The sequence below is a fragment of the Thalassophryne amazonica genome, chromosome 15 (genome assembly GCF_902500255.1).
Source record: "Thalassophryne amazonica chromosome 15, fThaAma1.1, whole genome shotgun sequence".
Lineage (NCBI taxonomy): Eukaryota > Metazoa > Chordata > Actinopteri > Batrachoidiformes > Batrachoididae > Thalassophryne > Thalassophryne amazonica.
In genome coordinates this window covers 27,103,600-27,122,677 of record NC_047117.1, presented here as the reverse complement: position 1 = coordinate 27,122,677, position 19,078 = coordinate 27,103,600, and the positions used below count along the sequence as shown (strand labels likewise).

General features: G+C 43.8%; 1 protein-coding gene across 2 annotated transcripts in view; it reads right to left on the bottom strand.

The window, feature by feature from the left end:
* tbck (TBC1 domain containing kinase) overlaps positions 1-19,078 on the bottom strand; it is a 196,729-nt gene that overhangs the window by 115,453 nt on the left and 62,198 nt on the right. For both annotated transcript variants that reach the window (XM_034187980.1, XM_034187981.1), the window contains exons 21-22: positions 16,334-16,370; positions 2,482-2,643 (exon numbers count right to left, since the gene is read on the bottom strand). In XM_034187980.1, the coding sequence (XP_034043871.1) occupies positions 2,482-2,643; positions 16,334-16,370 (199 nt within the window). The remainder of the gene's footprint in view (positions 1-2,481; positions 2,644-16,333; positions 16,371-19,078) is intronic.

Sequence of the window (19,078 nt, the reverse complement as noted above, 5' to 3'; positions counted from 1 at the left end):
ACACTTTGCACAACCAAAGAGTAGAAGGTGATAGATGGACAACTGAACAGGCAGATCTGGAGAATAAAGTGTGTCACAGCATTGGCTCAACTGACAGTCACCGACGTCCTATGTGGTTTTATAAACCAGGAAATACATATAAAGAAGGATAAAGGTAAGCACTGTATTTTCCTGAGTATAAGTTGCAACTTTTTACTGGTTTTGAAGGGTCCCCAACTTGTAGATCAACATATCTAAGATGAAGGAGCTGGTGGTGGACTTCAGAAGATGAAAGACTCATCCGAACCCAGTTTCCATTAATGGAACTGAGGTGGACATTTTGGGCTACTACAAGTACCTGAGTGTCCACAGACAACAAACTAGACTGGACTGTAAACACAGATGCTGTGTATATGAAAGGTCAGAGCTGACTGTACTTCCTCAGGAGGCTCAGATCTTTCAATGTCTGCAGAAATATGTTTCAGATGTTTTATCACTCAGTGGTCCCCAGCGTCATCTACGCTGTAGTGTGCTGGGGCAGCAGGCTTAACGAAGCTGACATGAACAAACTCAACAAGCTCATCAGGAGAGCTGGCTCTGTCCTGGAGGTGGAACTGGAGTCTGTGATGGAGGTGTCTGAGAGGTTGATGCTGAGAAAACTGCTCGCCGTCCATTAAAACACCTCCCACCCTCTGCATGCCACAATGATGCCCTGTCAGAGCACCTTCAGTAAAAAGACTGAGGCCACCGAGGTGCACCACAGAACACCACAGGAGGTCCTTCCTACCTTTGGCAATCAGACTATATGAGGTCTGTCCAAAAAGTATCGTACCTTTTTATTTTTTTCAAAAACTATATGGATTTGAATCATGTGTGATTACATCAGCCAAGTTTGAACCTTTGTGCGCATGCATGAGTTTTTCCACGCCTGTTAGTTGCGTTATTCACCTGTGGGCAAGCTTTGAGTGAGCACTGGTCCACCCCTCCCTTCGGATTTCTTTTGTCTGAGAACTTGCTGAGAGACTGCCACTTTGCTCCATGAAATTTTTTTCAGAAACTGTTAGAGACAGGCAGTTGGAAACCATTCGATAGATTCAGTTGGATATCGGTGAAGATTCTGTCGGCGTCACGCGGATTATGGACTGTTAAAACCTTTTTAAAGATGGCCCACAGCAACGGAGGGCGCGCGGAGCGCCGAGCGGCCATTTGACAGGCTGGATCGACCAGATCATTTCTAAACTGAACGCTGTGTTGATCCGGGACATCATGTGACTACCACAGAAATGGCAACAGAGCTGGACATAGCACTTTTGCGGCACATTCCACTGTTACAGGAGATTTTGTAATGAAAGACATGCGGAGGATTTCGCGCGTCGGCACGAAGCAGCTCAGGACTCGCAGCAAAAAAACACCTCCGTCTTGGAAGTCTCACAGGACATGTTGGGGCATGTCCAGCTGTTACACAATTTCTCGGATACTCACTCGACTGAAAGCCATTGAAAGCCGTCTGAATCTTCTGAATGGTTTCCAACACGTCCCGATGTCCCGGATCAACACAGCGTTCAGTTTAGAAATGATCTGGTCGATCCAGCCTGTCAAATGGCCGCTCGGCACTCCGCGCGCCCTCCGTTGCTGTGGGCCGTCTTTAAAAAGGTTTTAACAGTCCATAATCCGCGTGACGCCGACAGAATCTTCACCGATATCCAACTGAATCTATCGAATGGTTTCCAACTGCCTGTCTCTAACAGTTTCTGAAAAAAATTTCATGGAGCAAAGCGGCAGTCTCTCAGCAAGTTCTTAGACAAAAGAAATCCGACGGGAGGGGTGGACCAGTGCTCACTCAAAGCCTGCCCACAGGCGAATAACGCAACTAACAGGCGTGGAAAAACTTATGCATGTGCACGAAGGTTCAAGCTTGGCTGATGCAATCACACGTGATTCAAATCCATATAGTTTTTGAAAAAAATAAAAAGGTCCGTTACTTTTTGGACAGACCTCGTATAAATCCTCCCCCTTTTGCAGAATGTATACATAACAAGCTATGTGCTATACTGTCAGCATCTTGTGCAAGTGTCTTCAGTCATTTTGCATAAGCATGTTGTACTCACTGTTCTCGGTGCAAAACAACAACAACAAAAAAAAAAACAATGTTTACTGTTTACAGTTTCGGCACTCTGGCAAAACAATTTCCTTTAGGATTAATAAAGTTCTTCTTATTCTTATTAAAAAAAAAATCATGCATTCATCACCAACAATAAAAATTATAACTATATATTGGGCTTTTTCAAGAAATCAAAGCACAAAACAAAATAACGTCCAATAATAAAAGAAAGACAAATGATGAAAAATTAGAGCTGATAATGCAGGACAAAATGTGCAATTTATACTCTGGTGTGAATTATGTATGCTTTCTTCCTTTTCAAGAGGCATTTTTGACAGGTGCCACTTATCTCCAGAAAATATGGTATTTGCAGGACCGCAAACAGAGTCTGCTATTCTCACCTGGGAGATCAGAAAAAAGGAGGATGCACTCATTGAAGCCATTAGCCAAGAGTCGATCCCTGAGCTGCTGGAGGATGGCCACCCCAATACAAAATGGGAAATAGGAGTTTCCCAGCAGCAGTGTGTCCCAAAGGTGGAAGATCTTATGTAGTGGAAAGACATCTGCATGGTAAACAAAGAAAACAAAAGGGAACACTTTACACATACATATATATATGAAAAAAACAACATGACACACTGAATCCCTGAAAGATAAATCCCTACAGGGATGCAAAAATGGAATCAAGGAAGTAGGACAATGGCAGGGGAAAATGCTCAGTGAGAAGCCAGGAATGGGTTTGTCTATAATGAGTGTGATTTGCATGTGCATAGTGCATTTATTTAAAATGGCTCTGTGGATTTAAAATGGGGAGCTCGGTAAGCAAAACTGCATATAATCAAAGTACCCTGGAGTGATATTTGATGTTGTAGTAGCATCTTTTTTGGTGGGTGGTGTTAGGGGAAAATGGCAGGAAGATCATCTGTGGGTCTGTGGTGCTTTAAAGTAATGAACCAGCACAGTTTATTTCAAGACAAATAAAACCTCAGCTTTGTAATACATCCCACTGCAGCCATTAGTTCATTCATTTAACTTTACTGTATAATAAAATGTTAACACCCTGCTAAGATTCAAAACCACTCTCACCTGTTTGTATCATCTCTTTGTTTGGATGGATGGAGGAAGTGGACAGGTGTGAGTGGAGTGTGATGGTGGGACAGAGCAGTGATGTGAGGAAAACGCCTCAGAGGATCCTCGCTGCATTAGCAGTCATCTGAGCAGACCGGTGCATGAGTAACAGCCAGTGTGTGTGTGTGTGTGTGTGTGTGTGTGTGTGTGTGTGTGTGTGTGTGTGTGTGTGTGTGTGTGTGTGTGTGTGTGTGTGAGAGAATGGAAGATGACCCTGCAACCTCGCCTCACATGAGAGTGGGGACATCAGCAGTCAGAGGGGCACATCTCCTGAATGCTGGACTCACACCATGCCTCATGGGAGGGTTAAGGAGTAAAAGGGGCGGGCGCGGGCGGGCGGGCGCGGGCGGGCGGGCGGGCCCCCCCCCCGCTTTAGAACCCAGGAGTAGTGTGTGTGTGTGTGTGTGTGTGTATGTGTGTGAGTGTGAGAGAGAGAGAGTGAGAGAGATTAAACAATGAAATATCCTGCTGCAGACAGATCAATGGATGATGTGCTTACTGATCAATTCTGCAGCAATTAATGTAAATCAGAGGTTGTCTTTACAAAGCAGCAAAGTTCTAGTGAAAATTTTCATACTAAGACAGGGCAAGTAAAAGGCTCTTCTAACCGTTGCACATAGTGGTGGGGCTGCACATAGAAGACGCAGAGGTTAGTTGAACATAATTTCATTTGCAATGCTCATTTAAGGCCCCTGTAATAAGCTCATTATTTCAGAGCACCAACTGTGCACAGTGCAAACATTAAAGCGTAATGTGGCCATCAACTGAGAAAATGCACGCTGAGAATGAGCCAAAATAAAATCTACATGTACCTCTGATACAGAGCAGGACTTAAAATGGAATTATTCTACTGTGATAATGCAAAATCAATAGCATTGAGCTGAAGCTATCACTAACACCTTTTATATACACACTGCCCAAAAAATTTAAAGGAACACTTTGAAACACACCAGATCTCAATGGGATGAAAAAAAAAATATCATGGTTTCCTGATATGGACTGGGTAATATGTTAGTAAAGAAAGGATCCCGCATCGTTTGATGGAAATGAAAATTGTCAATCTACAAAGGGCTGAATTCAAAGACACCCCGAAAATCAAAGCAAAAAAAAAATGATGCAGAAGTCTTGTCCACTTTGCAAAATTTAATTGCAGCAATGCTCAATACTCTGCAGTTTGAATGGCCCCCGTGTACTTGCATGCATGTCTGACAACATCAGGACACGCTCATAATGAGATGACAGACGGTGTCGTGGGGGAACTCTTCCCAGATCTGGACAAGGGCATCACTTAGCTTCTGGACATTCTGAAGTGCAACCTGGCTGTGTTGGATGGATTGAAACAGCCAGGTTGCACTTCAGACCCTGCATACACTTACCACATCAGACCGGGCATTGTCATGCACCAGGAGGCACCCAGGACACATTGCACCAGTGTAGTGTCTAACAATGGGTCCATGGATTTCATCCCACTACCCAGTAACCATCAGGGTACCATTGTCTAGCCTGTAGAGGTCTGTGCGTCTTTTCATGGATATGCCTCCCAGACCATCATTGACCCACCACCAAACTGGTCATGCTGAATGATACTGCAGACAGCACAACATTCTCCATGGTGTCTCCAGACCCTTTCATGCCTGTCACATGTGCTCAGGTTAAACCTGCTCATCTGTGAAAAGCACAGGGTGGCAACGAATGAGAGGTATACGCTGTCCAGACTCCAGATGTTCTCCTCTTCTGACCCACTTGGAAGCTGGAATAATCACTTGAATGGCCATGGTAAAGGCTAGTAGGGAGATTGTTCATCCAACCATTATTCCCACTTCCAACGGTTGCCATGATGTTGTGTATTCAGTTGTTTTGATGCAGAATTGCAGATCTTGGAAGTAGTTCCTCACCAGGTTTGTGATTGTATTTGGAATGCAGAAAAAACTTGAAAGCTATCCAAATGAAGGAATGGAGGACTGATCCAAAAGCATTGGCCAGGTCCAAGAATAAGATGTGCAGGTCTCTTCCTTCTCTTCTGACAGATTGGATTTGGTGCCATATCATGCTTGTATGCTCCAAGCATTCTAAGAAACAAGAAATACTGGCTTTCTGCACTGAAGTGTCGATGAAGTTGTTTTGTTTCAGGTAGGTTATCATCCTATTAGCAACGATGCTAAAGAAGAGCTTCCCTTCAAGATTCAACAGGTTGATCTGCCAGAATTGGTCGATGTTTTAGACATACTTCTCGTTGGGGATAACTACTCCTCCTGCTCTTCCCCATGCTTTTGGGATGATCTGCTTCGTCCATGCCACCTTCATTTGCCTCCACAGAAAGCGTAAGATGTTGGGGTGTTCTTACACAGCCAGACTCCATTTAGTCCTGGAACTGAAGCTGTCCTTGCCTTCGTTAGGGCTCTGCTACACCTTAACGGTATTAAAAATGCTGGCATACACTGGTGTACTGCTTCCTCATTCCCATTCCACCTTGGGGGACTGCCATCCAGCTGGTGAACTGGTTGAGGAAATGGTAGCATGTCTGTAGGTAGCGCCTTCTGTTGAAATCTTTGGCTATCCATGTGAGTTGTTTTCAGGTAGTTCTCAAGCTCCCTCTTTGGCACCTTAAGTGACTCGCACTTTTCGGCTTGAAAAGTCCTTTCACAAACCTGAAGGGATCTTTGTAGAAGGATGTTCTTGCCCTTTCTTTCCTCTTGTGTCGAACCCTTACGTTTTCTGCACAATTCTGTACAATTAACCACAGACCAAGCCATATTATCTCACATATTCCTAATAAAATGCTCACAAAGGGCAGACATGGTCGGTCAACAGTAGCTAGTAGCCACTGATAGCAGCATAACTTTACGCCCTATAATATCTTCAAGGTGTACCACCTCTGGGTTTTTTAAGAGTTAAATAAAAAAGAATGTTCTTTCGTATCACTATATTCTTTAGCATTTAAATAAGGAATTCATAGTATGATGTTGCTAATATGATCAAAATTTGCACTGTGTATTAAAAAAAAAATTATAATTTCTGCCCCTAAAGGGAAGAATTTCAAGCAATCAGATGGCCATGACATACATTTTACATTTGGTACCAACATCAGATCACATGTTGACTTCCCTGACTTGCGTGAGGGATGCTGGGAAGCATACAACAGCGACAGCCAATCAGAGTAAAGAAAGGCAGCCTGATGTCAGCTGGCTGCTTGCTCAAACAAAACAGACCAAGATGACAAAAAATGCTCAGATACCACTTATTACTGTACAGATCTAATATGTTTCGCATATATTTTGTACATGTTAGCAAGAAATAAACACTTCTATATCTAACAACACTGTTTTTGAAACCAGATTACATGTCGGAAGTGATTTACAAGCGTGCAGGCCCTGGGAACACACAGTACATAAATGCATCAGGTAAAAGGTAATCTCAAAAATTCATCCATATGCATACGTGCTGCCTCCTGTGGACACTGCTAGAAGGAAGAAACAATATTTGCCATGGAATTCCCCCAGGCAAATATGTTCTCTTCATTAAAATAAGATGTAACTTTGCAACACATTAAAAAAGCCTACATTATAATGCTTTGATTTCAGTAAAAAGTGAATTTTGTGTCCAGGGTGTACCCTGCCTCGTGCTCTAAGACTGCTGGGATAGGTTCCAGCCCCCTGCAACCCTTCACTGGACAAAGCGGTTGAACATATATGTATTATTATGTATATGTATTGTAGCAGGCATCGTTGGAGCCGGTCTCAAGCAGCCACTGAAGGAAGAGCATGATGCTTCACTTCCACGTTTGTTTCACCTATAAGCATTGGAGGTTGGAGCTTAATCCCAGATATATAGTGTAAAATGGATGAGAATCTACACCTCCTCCACTGCATGTTACTTCCCCAACCAAGGCCAGTACTCATTTACAGCTGGTTGGACTGGGACAATGCAGATGAACTGCCCTGTCCAAGGATAAAGACAGGTATCCTGAGTAGGCATCAAACCCTGGTCTATATGTTGGCAGCTCAACTCCTAAACCAGAGAGACACCTGCCTTGTTCAGAAATGAAGTAAACAATTGTAACTGCAAATAAATAGACAACTAATATTCATGAAACTTCTTCAGAGCTCATAAAAGTACCTATCATGGTTGAGAAGGTGTGTTTTTTTTTTTACCATAAAGAAGATGAGACCTGTCAGCAGGAAGTGGGAAAGAGACAGCAGAAGGGAAACAAGAGAAATTATTTTGCATTTGTGCTACATCAGTTAATTTGACCGGAATAAATCGGTAACAGCTTGGAGTTCAGGAGCCGTTCAGCAGTCAGTTCTCAGAAGATGGTTTAGCTACAGATACTACTTGACACAGATATGCCCCACTTCACAAAAGAATTACAGTCACATGTCTAAGTAGTTGGACAAACTTTTTTTTTTTTTTTTTGGTCATTTTGCCTCTGTACACTAGCACAACAGAGCTGACTATGAAGATGTGCTTGTGGTGTAAACTTTCATCTTTAATTCAAGAGATTAACGAAAATAGACAAACTATTTTGGAATTATCTATAATTTAATTTCTAGACCGTATAAGTAATTGGACATAACTGAAAAGACTGATTTTAATTAAAAAAGAAGAAGAATCATCACTTTTACAGCCAGTTTTGTTTAGACACATCAGAGGACTGATAGATGAGCATTTTCCAAATCACTTCATTTACTACATTTACAATCATTAACAAATGCAAACATTATTGTACACTATGGAGAATCTGTCTAGAATAGACAGTTCTCAAAAATTGAATGTCTGTGCAAGAAAGAGACTAGTGAGAAAAGCCACCAAGACACCCAGAGAACTCTGGGCATATATAAAACAGATCAAATCTAGGCTTGAGTCTTTCTATTTAAGAAAATCTATTTAAGAAAATACTTATCGATACCACTCAAGCAGCATGGTGGATTAGTGGTTTGCACTGTTGCCTCCCAGCAAGAAGGTCATGAGTTTGAGTTCCACCTGTGGCCTGTCTGTGTGGAGTTTCCATGTTCTCTCCGTGTTTGCGTGGGTTTCCTCCAGGTGCTCCAGTTTCCTCCCACATTTAAAGACATGCAGGTTAGGTAAATTGGAAACTTCATAATTGTCCAGGTCTCCCTTGCAAAAGAGGTCTCAATCTCAATGGGACTAACCTTGTTAAATAAAGGTTAAATTAAAAGCTGTATAGTTTGTGATGCAACAGACTGAAGTTGCAAAATGGAGACAATATGTATACAAATGGTTGTAAATGCTAAATGCAATCTATTTTGCTAAGTGTCCTGAATTAAAGCAAACAACTAACACTACTAGAAAACATTGTTTAATTTTAAATGAAATGTGATAAAATTCCACCCCTGGACAGGACACCAGTCCGATGCAGGTTTCCTCCCCTGCCAAGACCAGTACCTATTTACAGCTGGGTGGACTCAGACAATATTAAATGAAGTGCCTTATCCAAGGACACAGACAGGTTGTATGACCAGAAACTTAAACCAGGCCAGGGCCATTCCTTATGAAATCTAAAATTATTTTTGGCCCAGAAGAAGATGACATCAGGATCTGAAAAAAATCCAAATTTTCACCAAAATTAACCCTTTACGTCCTGATGCTTAAGGAAACCCCCAATGAACTAAAGGGCATTTTGGGGGTTGGACCTACTTTGCGCCAAGTTTGATCAATATTATAAAATATTTAAGAAGGAAGAAGGCCAAGTTTACTGGTTACTGAATGTTGGAGGAATGGGTGGAACGCCCGCTGTGAGCCCATCAAAGGGCTGCATGGGCCTTGCAGGGCAATCTTTATATTGGGTCCTGGGACTCCTAGGGATCTGCGGCTTGCACAGACGGAGAGCCATAAAAACATCATGGAAGCTGCTGAAGGCTTCTGAAGGCTGCTGAAAGCTTCATGTTGTCTCTGGTTGAAGAGTGGGTATGTGTGGCATTGTGCATTACCTGGACACAAGTCGGGGCCTGATCACCCCCACCTGGGTCACCTGGGCGAGGGTGTCTGATGTAAGACCCGAAACACCCTGTGACACCAGGTACATCACTGAAGATGTGTCCAGGTTGCACCACAAGATGTATTCTAGAACTAATTAAGCATGACAGTGCCATTGACCTCAAAGAAAAGGCTGGATGACAACCTCGAAAGTGTGATGACAACTGGAGAGACAGTGGACAGCTCGGTGAGACAGCATCCGGGGCAGGGAGGGTTAGCAACCCAAGCTACAGCTCCTGAAAGGAAGAACCCAACATACACTAAGAAATTAAGAAATATCCCCAGGGGCACCGGAGAGGGGGACAGGATGACTGCCCCAAATGGATGGATATTTAGGTAACGACCAACGCAAATGTTCAATTGACTATGAGTGCAGTCTGCAGATATGGCAAGGTCTGCAAAAACCCGAAAGGTCTGAAGATGCACCAGACCAAGATGGACTACATGAGGGGGTTAGTGGTGCAATGCACATTTCCAGTAGTAGTTATAGCACCTGGTGAGATGAAGGAGGAGCTGGGCCCAGACAGACCCCACAGTGCCCAGAACCTCCAAGCACCGCAGGCTATACCCCAGAACAGACCATCAGAACACCGTCAAATTTTGTGGCCCACTGCCAACAAAGAGTCAGAGTGGCACCAGTTCGATGTTGATGTCAATATAGCCCTTGAAGTGACAGCTAAGGGCGATGTGGACCAGAGGCTCTTGACAATGAGCAGCTTCACAATAAACATCGCATCAGACAGGTTTGGCATCAAGGAACATCATGCCACCAAGACTACTACTGCAGCATCTATTCCAAACCGACACAAAGTAAGGATTGCCTAATTAAGACAAGCGCTACGGATACTCAGGAGCCAGTACAAAAAAGTGAGTCAACAAGAGAAGGCAAGCCTTGCAGAACTTAGAGGTGTGGTGCGGGATAAACTAACCACTCTTCAGCACACTGAGTGACACAGGAAGAGGGGAAAGGAGAGGGCCCGTAAGCACAGTGCCTTCAATGCCAATCCATTTGGGTTCACGAAGAGGTCGTTGGGAGAGAAACGTAGTGGTCAACTCACATGTCCAGAGGAGGACATCAACTGCTACCTCAGTTAAAACCTACAGCCACGGCATTAGAGAGCACGACCCCGGCCACTGCGCAGCTCTCATATGTCCACCAGAACCCAGCATCCTTTTCAACATAACGAACCCACCCTCAAGGAAGTCAGAGAGGTCATCAAATTTGCCAGAACATCATCAGCACAGGGCCCCAGTGGAGTACCATATAAGGTCTTCAAGAATTGTGCCAGAGTGTTGGAAAGTCTGTGGAAGATCTACAGAGTTATCTGGAGGAAAGAGAAGGTACCTCAGCAGTGGAGGTATGCAAAGGACATCTGGATTCCCAAGGAAGAGAATGCTAGAAACATTGAGCAGTTCAAGACGATCTCTCTCTTTAGTGTTGAGTGCAAGACCTTGTTCAAGATCGTTGCCAATCGCCTTATAAGATTTCTCATGAAGAACACCTACATTGACACCTTGGTGCAGAAGGGAGGAGTTCCAGGCATCCCAGGGTGTATTGAGCACACAGGGGTGGTGACTCAACTGATCCGGGAGGCAAGGGAAAGCAAGGGGGACCTGGCAGTCCTGTGGCTCGACCTTGCTAATGCTTACAGAGCCATACCACACAAGCTGGTGGAGGTGGCCCTGAGAAAATACCATGTCGCAGAGAAGATATAGAACATCATCCTCGACTATTATAATAACTTTAGTCTGAGGGTGTCCTCTGGGACTTCAGTATCGGAGTGGCATCTAGAGAAGGGCATCATCACTGGCTGCACAATCTTGGTGTCCTTGTTTGCATTGGCAATGAATATGCTCGTGAAGATGGCGGAAGTTGAGTGCAGAGGCCCATTTGTCTAGATCTGGCACCCGACAACCCCCGATTAGAGCATTTATGGATGATCTCACGGTATCTACAGCATCAGTGCCTGGACGTAGGTGGCTTAGTCAAGGGCTTGAACAGCTCATTACATGGGCAAGAATGAGCTTCAAGCCAGCAAAGTCCAGGTCCTTACTCTTGAAGAAGGGAAAAGTGACTGACCAGTTCCGCTTAACCCTGGGAGAGACACAGATACCATCAGTGTCAGAAAAGCCAGTGAAGAGCCTGGGCAAGCTCTTCACTGGCAACTTGAAGGACATCGCGGCACGCCAAGGCACCAGCGATAACCTCAACACGTGGCTCTCGGCTGTGGACAAGTCATGGCTCCCTGGAAAGTTCAAGGCCTGGATCTACCAGCACAGCATTCTGCCTCATCTTCTCTGGCCACTGCTCATCTATGAAGTCCAGATCACCATCGTGGAGGGCTTCGAGAGGAAGATTAGCCAATTCCTATGCAGGTGGCTTGGCCTGCCACGGACCTTAAGCAGCACTGCACTCTTTGGGCATAACACCAAACTGCAGCTTCCATTCAGTAGTCTCGCAGAGGAGTTCAAGGTCACCTGAGCCAGAGAAGTCCTGCTCTACCGGGACTCTGCCGACACAAAGGTCTCCTCAGCAGATGTGGAGGTCAGAACAGGATGGAAGTGCCCAGGATGCAGTGGAACAAGCAAGGGCCAGTTTGCAACACAGCATCCCGGTGGGCACAGTTGCTACTGGGCGGGCGGGGCTGGGCAGCAACTCCAAATCTAGCTACAGCAGAGTCAGTGGAAAGGAGAAGCGGAAGCTGATCCAGGAGGAAGAACGTGCTGAGGTGGAGGAAGTTCGCTACAGCAGAATGGTGGGCATGTCAAAGCAGGTGGCCTGGACCAAGTGGATTAGGGTTACGGTTTGGGTTCCCAAGTGGGAACAGGGGGGCCTGCTTGCAACAGCAAGGGATTGGCAACTCTGGACAGGCAGTTAAGATTCCCGGACATCATTGCAGCAACAACACTATGGCCTGACATGGTCTTGATGTCTGGGGTAATTAAGCAGGTGGTGCTATTGGAGCTAACTGTCCCCTGGGAAGAGCGGATGGAGGAAGCGCAGGAATGGAAGAAGGCCAAGTATGCTGACCTGGTTGCTGAATGTCGGAGGAATGGGTGGAAGGCCTGCTGTGAGCCCATCAAAGTGGTTTGCAGGGGCTTCGCAGGCCAATCTTTACACTGGGTCTTGGGACTCCTAGAGATCTGCGGACTGCACAGACGGAGAGCCAAAAAAAACATCATGGAAGCTGCTGAAAAAGCTTCACGTTGGCTCTGGTTGAAGGGCGGGGATACGTGGCGTAGCGCGTTACCGGGACACAAGTCGGGGCCTGATCACCCCCGGCTGGGTCACCAGGGCGAGGGTCTCTGATGTAAGACCCGAAACACCCTATGACCCCAGGTATATCACTGAAGATGTGTTCAGGTTGCACGACAAGGTGTATTCTAGAACTAAGATACACATTTCAGCATTAAAATGATGTCAGAGGAAACTTTAAAAACTGCATTCCTTTTATTTAAACAGAAGCTGTCAGGCAGGGAACTCAGAAGGGTACAGGCATTTAAAAAAAACCCTGGGAAAAAAATCAAGGCATTATCTGTTATACCTTAAGGGCCCCTTCACACAGAGCATGAATTAGTACGAATCAGGGCAAATCAATTCAAATCAAATTGATCAAATTTATTAATTTATATAGTGCCAAATCACGATGGGGTTGCCTCAAGGCACTTCACACAACACAACTTGAAAAACAGAACAAATTCAATTAAAAGACCAAAAAGCAGAATAAAAGAATAAAAAACATAAAAAGGTAAAAAGAATAAAGGAACACCCAATAACATAAAATACTAATGATAAAACAGGGAAAATAGATGGGTCTTTAATCTAGACTTTAAAAATCTCCACAGAGTGCAACTGCCGTATCTGCACCAGGTAGGGCAAAACACATGCATGCCACATGTGTTGCGGGGGGGGAGCGGGATGCGTGCTAAACACAGGCACTCCATATGTGTTCCGGGGGGGGGGACATGAGTGATTCACACGCACGCCACAAGTGTTGAGGTGGGAGCCGACACTGTGGCACCCCACAATGCCACAGTCGTGGGGGCGCTTAGCCAAATCACACAGCCAGCTCAAAAGTGGTCACCTCCTCACTATTTTCGTCCTGACTGTGCGATTGCCACCACATTTCCTAAGTGTTCCGCGAGTGGTATTGGATGTTCGTGTGTGGTACCTGGAATTTGGCCGGCACCTGCTGAGAGAGGGATCAAACGGACACTCACAGGGTACTCTCTGCCTTCCGGCCGCTGGTGAGTGAATGGTTGTGGCGACAGGTGTACGAGGTATTAGAGGTGGCTCTGATTTTTCACGGATGCATGCAATTCCTCTTTCATGCGCTAGTCGGCTTCAATCGTGCTATGTGTGAAGGGCCCCTTACAGATGTAGCCCTTCAAAGTTGACAAGAAAGTAGGTGTCCTTGTTAACAACAGTGCAATATCCCCTTTTCCTGACCGTTCTAGGCAGAAAAGTATTTGTAGCATATTTTGTTGGATTTTTTTTTCATACTACAAATACATACAAATACTACATACTACAAATATGTGAAAATGAAGCAAATCTGACACCATGAACTGGTACTGATTTCATATGCAATGACCAGTCTACAGTAGTGTTCAGAATAATAGTAGTGCTATGTGACTAAAAAGATTAATCCAGGTTTTGAGTATAATTCTTATTGTTACATGGGAAACAAGGTACCAGTAGATTCAGTAGATTCTCACAAATCCAACAAGACCAAGCATTCATGATATGCACACTCTTAAGGCTATGAAATTGGGCTATTAGTAAAAAAAAAAGTAGAAAAGGGGGTGTTCACAATAACAGTAGCATCTGCTGTTGACGCTACAAACTCAAAACTATTATGTTCAAACTGCTTTTTTAGCAATCCTGTGAATCACTAAACTAGTATTTAGTTGTATAACCACAGTTTTTCATGATTTCTACACATCTGCGAGGCATTCATTTTGTTGGTTTGGAACCAAGATTTTGCTCATTTACTAGTGTGCTTGGGGTCATTGTCTTGTTGAAACACCCATTTCAAGGGCATGTCCTCTTCACCATAAGGTAACATGACTTTTTCAAGTATTTTGACATATCCAAACTGATCCACGATACCTGGTATGCGATATATAGGCCCAACGCCATAGTAGGAGAAACATGCCCATATCATGATGCTTGCACCACCATGCTTCACTGTCTTCACTGTGAACTGTGGCTTGAATTCAGAGTTTGGGGGTTGTCTCACAAACTGTCTGTGGCTCTTGGACCCAAAAAGAACAATTTTACTCTCATCGGCCCACAAAACATTCCTCCATTTCTCTTTAGGCCAGTTGATGTGTTCTTTGGCAAATTGTAACCTCTTCTGCACATGTCATTTATTTAACAGAGGGACTTTGCGGGGGATTCTTGCAAATAAATTAGCTTCACACAGGCATCTTCTAACTGTCACAGCACTTACAGGTAAATCCAGACTGTCTTTGATCATCCTGGAGCTGATCAATGGTTGAGCCTTTGCCATTCTGGTTATTCTTCTATCCATTTTGATGGTTGTTTTCTGTTTTCTTCCACGCGTCTGTTTTTTTTTTTTGTCCATTTTAAAGCATTGTAGATCATTGTAGATGAACAGCCTATAATGTTTTGCATCTGCGTATAAGTTTTCCCCTCTCCAATCAATGTTTTAATCAAACTACGCTGTTCTTCTGAACAATGTCTTGAAAGCCCCATTTTCCTCAGACTTTCAAAGAGAAAAGCATGTTCAACAGGTGCTGGCTTCATCCTTGAATAGGGGACACCTGATTCACACCTGTTTGTTCCACAAAATTGACAAACTCACTGACTGAATGCCACACTATTATTATTGTGAACACTTTTCTACTTTTTTTACTAATAGCCCAATTTCATAGTCTTAAGAGTGTGCATATCATGAATGCTTGGTCTTGTTGGATTTGTGAGAATCTACTGAATCTACTGGTACCTTGTTTCCCATGTAACAATAAGAAATATATTCAAAACCTGGATTAATCTTTTTAGTAACATAGCACTACTATTATTCTGAACACTAGTGTACATTCACCAACCACTGTATTAGCTATACCTTGCTAGTACCGGGTTGGACCCCCTTTTACCTTCAGAACTGCCTTAATTCTTCATGGCATAGATTCAATTAGTTGTTAGAAACATTCCTCAGAGATGTTGGTCAATACTGATGTGATAACATCATACAGTCACCCATTCAACTTGTCTACTCATACTCCTCTGACCACAGCAAGGCATTTTCATCCACACAACTGCCACTCACTGGATATCTTCTCTTTTCCAGACAATTCTCTGTAAAGCCTAGAGATGGTTGTATGTGAAAATCCCAGTACATCAGCAGTTTCTGAAATACTCAAATCAGCCTGTCTGACACCAACAACCATGTCATGTTTAAAGTCACTTAATTCCCCTTTCTTTCCCATTCTCATGCTCAATTTGAACTTTAAGGTGTCTTCACCATGTCTAGATGCCTAAACGCATTTTGTTGCTGTCATGTGATTGGCTGATTAGCTATTTGTGGCCGGTGAGTGCATTGGTAGTCCAGTTCCTTATCCTTTTCTCACCTGCTCTCCATTACAGTCGTGTACTGAGTCAAAATTTCGAAAAACCCATCTCTGTCTAAATATGGCCGAGAATGCATGTCCCTCAAACCTAAAAACGCAATGACCACTGCCTAACTTGTATTTTAAACCTGCTAAAAAACTGAACTGAAACAGGAGACATGCAGTTTGGTCTGTATATTTGCATTGCTTTATAGACATTGTCTTTGAGAGAGTTACCGAAAACTAATACAAACAGCTGTGTTTACATATTAAATTCTTTCAAAATGGCTGCAACATAATGGTGCTCTGATAAAAAATCAGAGGTGGTGTAAGAGCGGATATTGTTGAATACTTTTCCTTGAGGACCAGAATTAATTGGCAGCAGGAATAAAGGTCACCAACATAATAAAAAGGGAAGAACGTGTCTATATTGGAGCTAGTGGCCTTTTCAGCCCCTTTCATCGGCATTCTAACTGAAAAAGACTCAAAATATATTTTGCAATTTACACGTTACGCTTTCCCAAATGGTACATACAAAGAAAATAAACGACTTACGTGTAAACATAGTCAGGAACCAGGGAATGGCGTAAAGCTGTATGGTGAGAAAAAGAAAACAAAAGCACATTTATGAAATATTGTTATATTGCTTTGCGTATTCCTAATGTGCAGTAAACCAAAATCACTTGCTAACAGTTCAAAATTATGTAATTTCTCAGTAGAGACACAATGCAATTACTCAGAGCAGTTCACAGCACTGGTTGCAAATCTCGAACAAGGTCTCAAAGAGAAACAGCAATAAAGAGCAAACAGCCGAGTTTGGTTATTAGTCAAAGGGGACATTAGTCTAGTCCTGCTTCATTTAGCCAACCTTTATATTCCATACAGCCCCCGGAGAAAAATGCATGATATTAAAATTAAAGAAAGACACAGTCATTGTCAGTCGTATGCTACCTTTGCCGAGGTCCGCCAGTTAATTGATAGGTAACTGTTTGGGGGAGCTGATGACTGTTCGTGGATGAACAGGAAGGAGCCACTGCACTCCAAAGTCTCAGTTTTAATGTGAACAGCTCAGTAGCAATAGTGCAAGTGCAGCCAGACTGGATTAGTGGAGAGGTAAATGCCAAACGGAGGAGAGGAGATGTGGCTAAACAGTAAATGGCATGAATTAAACCGCTGGTGACATGTAATCTTACTCTGCCTGCAGCTGAAAGCTTTACAAGACCTTAAATATTGAACGCCAGCACATTCCAAAAGATTATTTAGAGTGTCTGCATCCTTGGATAGGATGTGTCTTTTCTGAAATAGAAACATATATTTGGAAAGCTATGTCTTGTATGCATATATGAATGAGAAATCAAATCTATTTCCAGCTGTCGTACCATTTGATCTTTGAAAACTGATGGATTTATTACTTCAGTAAAAGCAGCAGTCGAGTTCTCTAAAGTTCAGAGGAAAAAAGGAAACGGTAAATCTAATTACTGCCATTGGCATCAAGTGAGAATGCTGTTCCAACAAAGCTTCTTTCAATATCAATGCTGAACAATGAAACCAGTTATAATCACTTTTTTCTATGAAGAAGGTTCCCTGGCTGCCACTTCAAAAGATAGTTTTGTAGCATGTGCTCATGATAAGAATTTGATAAAATAATAGCTACAGCAACACTGTAGACAAAACAGCCATAAAAACCAGTTTCTCCTATAAAAGACACGCCTGGCAGCCCACCAGGCTAATACCCCCATCACACTTGAGGCTGAATGAGCCAGAATCACATCCAAATGCATTCAAAAACATCGGGCAGCATTCTCAACAATTGGACACAGTCGTGGGGCCACCTTGAATGTTTTGCTCATGTTCAAAACAGTCATGGCACAGTCTAGGTGGAACCACTATGGAATGGCAGTCGAAATGCCATCTGATCACAGTCTGACTGCATTCTAAACAAATGGATGGTGTGAAAATGGCATTCATGACATTCTGATTGCGGTTTTTTTTTTTTTTTGGGGGGGGGGGGTTACCAGCAAGTTTCCACCACGCTGAACAGTGGCCAAATGTCCCGAATGTGCCTGATCGCATCATAAGTGCACCCTGAGTGCTGCTGGATTATATTCTGTCAAACCACAATCGGACCGCAATCATACGGTTTGTAAGCTCTTTCTTATTGTTGTCGCTGCAATCTGCCAGCTGTCCAGGTACTCTTACTGTGTTCCACGTACATTTGTAGCGCGTACGCATGGCACGTGCACAAAATCAGTCAGGGCTGGCCGGAGCGCAGTCTGGTTGGATGGCTGTCTTCCGCAAATTTTATTCCCTCCCAGATGTGGCACGAATTTTGTTTTTGTTTTGACATTCTGTCTGATTCGGCTTGTCTCATGCTCATTCGTGTGATGTGGGTCTCACAAGAATCCCCACCAGACCAAGAATTTTTAATAAGATCAATAAAAACTCGATGAGCCATGCAAAGGTTGAAATGAGCACCACACTCAGTGAGTTGTGAAAGGGTTCATGCGAGGACCACACTCTGTAAGCCGGTTGAATGTCCTGTGGGAGATACAATAACGCTTAGCGAGAAATGAAAGTTTTACACCATGCACGGCCATCATGAGCCAGGTGTGGCTGAAATGAGGCTTGCATGCTGACAGAATGTCTTAATTTTGATACAATTTATTTTACTTATTTCCTTTGTAGTCCATGTTCACGACCCTGTCCCATAATGTCACGGTCCATGTTTTAGTGTAGACATTGTGATTATCCAATTAAGTGTTGTGAAAGTGTCGTGACACAGACCCACAACAGGGGGCGTTAATGAACGGACAATGGATAAGCCAAAAGTAACAATTTAATGTTGTGAATCGCACAACGACGTACAGACAATAACAATATGGTGGACTGTCAATCATACACCAGGTGACGTGTGGGCAGGCTCGACGATAGAAGACGCCGGGCGAGAGAAGACCTGGATCCCCACACAGCTTCCACCACCAACGGAGTTGAAGAACACCGGAGCCGCCAAGCCCTGCGCCCCAGGTGGCCGCTGTCTTCAGCAGTCAGACCCGGTACTGCTGGCAGAAAACAGAGACAGTCCTGATGAGTGTGAGTTCGCACACTCAGTAATCCCACAGTCAGTGTTTAATTAGGAGGGAGCACCTCCACCTCCAATCACACACTCGTGCAGCTCCTGTTTCACCACTTATCTGGTTTGGGGTGTGAGGCGAAGCCGTCGCTGATCACACCAAACGCCAATCCCACAGATAAGGACACACCAGGAAAACGGCTGCAAAGAAGTTCAGATTAATACTCAAT